The sequence below is a fragment of the Budorcas taxicolor genome, chromosome 12 (genome assembly GCF_023091745.1).
Source record: "Budorcas taxicolor isolate Tak-1 chromosome 12, Takin1.1, whole genome shotgun sequence".
Lineage (NCBI taxonomy): Eukaryota > Metazoa > Chordata > Mammalia > Artiodactyla > Bovidae > Budorcas > Budorcas taxicolor.
In genome coordinates this window covers 76,459,161-76,463,405 of record NC_068921.1, presented here as the reverse complement: position 1 = coordinate 76,463,405, position 4,245 = coordinate 76,459,161, and the positions used below count along the sequence as shown (strand labels likewise).

The 4,245-nt window shown below is 51.1% G+C and overlaps 1 protein-coding gene across 1 annotated transcript; it reads left to right on the top strand.

Annotated features, from left to right (window-relative positions):
• Positions 1 to 743: 743 nt before the first annotated feature.
• On the top strand, positions 744 to 1,811 carry LOC128057888 (G-protein coupled receptor 183-like). The gene has a single exon (XM_052650369.1). It carries the CDS (start codon positions 744 to 746, stop codon positions 1,809 to 1,811), a length of 1,068 nt encoding a protein of 355 aa, XP_052506329.1.
• The last annotated feature ends 2,434 nt before the right edge of the window (positions 1,812 to 4,245 follow it).

Here is a 4,245-nt window from a genome sequence, read left to right as displayed (position 1 = left end):
TTCTCCAACATCGCAGTTCAAAAGCATCAATTCTTCGGCATTCAGCTTTCTTTATAGTCCAACTCTCACATCCATACATGACTACTGGAAAAACCATAGCTTTGACTAGACGGACCTTTGTTGACAAAGTATTGGCCCCAGTCGTGCAGAATCCTAGCTCACCAAGGGGGGAATTGAACCTCCACCCTCTGGATTAGAAGGCGAGGTGTTAACCACTGGACCACCAGGGAAGTCCCTGAGTTGTGATTTTAGAAGTTAGGGTATTGATTAACCTTGAGTGGAGGCAGAGGTTCGGGTGGGCAAAGGCGAGCTTCTGGGGGTGCTGGTGAGGTGCTTTCCTAAACTGAGTGCTGATCACACAGATGTGTTCATTTTGCGAAATTTTTAATTAAAAAAAAGAGAGATACTGTTCACGGGCATGTGGTTTCAGCAAATTATGAAGTGTAACTGTATTAAGGGTGAGGGCTTCCCTAGAGGCTCAATGGTAAAGACTCTACCTTCAATGCAGGAGACACGGGTTTGATCCCTGAGGTGGGAGGGTCCCCTGGAGGAGGAAATAGCAACCCCACTGCAGTATTCTTGCCTAGAAAATCCCATGACAGAGGAGCCTGGCAGGCTACAGCCCATGGGGTCACAAGAGTCGGCCACGACTGAGTGGAATATCAACAGCAACATATTAGAGGTGCAACCCTGAGCTACAATACTACATTTAATTTTCTTGTCTTCCCAAGGACCTCTATGACATGGCTTCAAGCACGGCTGACCCAAGTAACCTCGTCCACCACACCAACTCCTGCCTTCCCCACCACCCACCCCGGGTGGCCGGTGTGATGCTGTCTCTGTTCTACATGGCCCTCTTGATCTTTGCTGTCCTGGGAAATGTCCTGGCCCTTCGCCTGGCCTATCAAAAGGACAAGAAGATCAACTCGACAGATGTCTTCCTGGTCCACCTGGCAGTGTCCGACCTCCTGTTCACCCTGACCCTGCCTGGAAAGATCACCTACTTCTTGCTGGACTTCAACTGGCCTTTCGGGGAGGGGTTCTGCAGGCTGACGGCCTTCATCTTCTTCGTGAACACCTACTCGGGCATCTATCTGATGACATGCGTGAGCATGGACCGCTACTTGGCTGTGGTCCGCGCCCACCGGTGTCCCCGGCTGCGTGAGCCCAGGCGGGCCCAGCTCATCTGTGCGGCTGTGTGGGTCCTGGCGACGCTGCAGACGGCGCCCCTGCTCGGGTTCACCATGACCACGCGCCTGGCTGGCAGGCTGACCTGCATGGAGTACGACAGCGTCCAGCAGGTGTTCACGCTGCCCATCATGGTCCTGGTGACCTCCGCTCTGAGCTTCTGCGGGCCGGTGGCCGTCATCCTCTTCTGCTACGTGAAGATCACTGTCAAGCTGTGCAGGATGGCCCGGGACAACCCCCTGACAAGCCGGAGGGGCCACCACCGCAGGGCCTGCCTGCTCACTCTGGTGGTGCTGGTGGCGGTGGTCCTGTGCTTCATCCCCTACCACCTCCATGTCATCCAGTTCATGGTGACAAAGATGCTCCACCAGCCCACCTGCCCTGAGCAGAGGGTTTTCAAACTGTGCCTGCAGCTCACCGTCTGCCTCATGAACTTGAACTGTAGCATTGACCCCGTCGCTTACTTCTTCGCGTCCTCGCGTTACAGGAAATGGCTTCGCCACTTTCTGAAACTCAAAGCATCACCATCTTCTCCTTCCTCCCTGCAGGGAAAAGCTTCCTCAGAAACACAAAGTATCAACCAGACAGGAGGCTCCTTGCCCTTGGAGGAGAATGAAGTCTAAGAGGTGATGGGCTCTCCTACTGCACCTGGGGGTCAGCGGGGAGGACCCCAAGCTTGTACAATTTGGGGATTGGGTTCTTTAAGAAAAAGAATACAAAACCATAGATGCAGTAAGGTACAAGGTCGTGGAAGGTGAGTGAGGAGCTCTGAAGCGAGCATTCATTAGCTTTGCCGTAAACCTACTTCTGGGGCTTCCCTGGTGGCTCAGCTGGTAAAGAATCTGCCTGCACTGCTGGAGCCCTGCGTTCAGTCCCTGGGTTGCGAAGATCCCTCGGAGAAGGGAAAGGCTACCCACTCCAGTATCGTTGCCTGGAGAATTCCATGGACAGGGGAGCCTGGTGGGCTACAGTCCATGGGATTGCAAAGAGTTGGACTCAACTGAAGCGACTTAGCACACAGCGCGCACCTCTCATGTATTCTAATAAACACCGCTTGGTCCTTGGCCTCTGAAGGGTGTGCAGTTTCTTCTGGGAAAAGAGTATTTTCACATCAAATGCAGTCATGACCAGAAGTATCATTGGCTGAGTACTAGAGTCACAGTTTGGACGAGGTTTCTGATTTAGGGAGGCATATTGTTGTGAAGAGCAAAAAATTACCCCTCTCCCCCAAACCAAAATCTCTAAAAGCTTAGAGTTAGCATTTACAAAAATGCCAAGGTTTTCCTGACAAAGTAAGAAAACGAGAGGAAGACACCCTTCAAGTTATTGGCCTGGCAGCCTCTGGGATGGATGAATGGGGGTGAGGGACTGGGTAGGAAAAGTCTGATCTGGCGCAGAGGGTGCACATTCCCGTATAATATGTGTGAGCAGGGACAGTCTGGGGGAAGGAAGAAAGACAAGAACGTGGGCATGAGTGTTCATTTTTCAGTTGTGCGTGTCAGAAAGTGCGTATGCACGCCGAGTGTTGTTTGCATTCGGTCAAAACAAACCTTTTATGGCACTTTCTTGAGTTTAAACACAACACAGATCATTTCCACTTGGGTGATTTTGAATGTTTTGTGAAATAAAACACGTATTTGCCTACCAAAGTGTGGGGGGCACTGGGGTCAGCGTGAGATTTGTCTCAGCCATGTGGGTCCAGCCCAACCTGCTCACGACCTCTGCGCTCCCTCCACCTCACGGGCACCCCCAGCCCTCCCCTCATGGACTCCCTAACCCTCCCCCATGGGGAGGCAATAATGAAGCATCATCAATCCAGTGACTTAAACCAACAAAAATATATGTTCTGGAGGCTAAAAGTTCAAAGTCAAGGGGTCAGTAGGGCTGGTCCCTTCTCGAGCTGCAAGGGGGACTGATCTAGGCCTCTCCTGGCTTCTGGCGCTTTGCTGGCAGTTATTGGTGCTCCTTGGCTTGTGAAACATCACCCCCATCTCTGTCTCCATCTTCACCTGGTTTTCTCCCCGTGTGTCTCCATCTTCACACGGCATTTTCTTCTTTTCCTAAGGACACCAGTCATTTTGGATTTGTTGTTGTTGAGTCGCTAAGTTGTGTCTGACTCTTTGTGACCCCCCCATCTCTGTCTCCATCTTCACCTGGTTTTCTCCCCGTGTGTCTCCATCTTCACACGGCATTTTCTTCTTTTCCTAAGGACACCAGTCATTTTGGATTTGTTGTTGTTGAGTCGCTAAGTTGTGTCTGACTCTTTGTGACCCCATGGACTGTAGCACAGCAGACTTCCCTGTTCTTCACTTTCTCCTGGAGTTTGCTCAAATTCATGTCCATTGAATCAGTGATGCCATCCAACCATCTCATCCTCTGTCGTCCCCTTTTGTCTTCAATCTTCCCCAGTATCAGGGTCTTTTCCAATGAAATCAGCTCTTCACATCAAGTGGCCAAAGTATTGGAGCTTCAACATCAGCTTTTCCAATGAATATTCAAGGTTGATTTCCTTTAGGATGGACTGGTTTGAGCTCTGTGCAGTCCAGGGGACTCTCAAAAGTCTTCTCCACCCTAGTGACCTCATCTGAACTTGATTACACCTATTTCCAATTAAGGTCATATTCATAGGTATGGGGGTGGGGGTTAGGACTTGATCTTATTTGGGGATCCAGCTTTTAACACCCACCCATATCTGAGCACTCCTCTTTCCACTCTTCTCTGGAAGAGTCTCAGCCCATCCCTGACCCCTCCTGTAAGCCCCTGTGATACCATATCAGAGTCCCATGAGCAAAGTGAGACTTGGAGGAAGGAGTAAGAGGGGTCTGCTTAAATACTAGTTAGTCCAAAAAAAAGGTCAACTGCCACAGTTTGTTTTGCAGCCCCAATCAAAATAACTGCATGTTAAAATGGGGGCATCAGAGTGACCCCCTCAGAAGGTCCCCTCACTCTGCATGAGGGAGCTTAGTCCAGAGGAGGGTGGAGGGCTGGTGGGTGGGGGTGCGCCCGGTGGGTGGGGGCTCTAGAATGAGGTCCCTGGGTCCCATTCTGGTGCGTGAA

Coding starts and splice junctions, on each gene's coding strand:
- LOC128057888 (XM_052650369.1), top strand. CDS start 744: ATGGCTTCAAGCACGGCTGACCCAAGTAACCTCGTCCACCACACCAAC.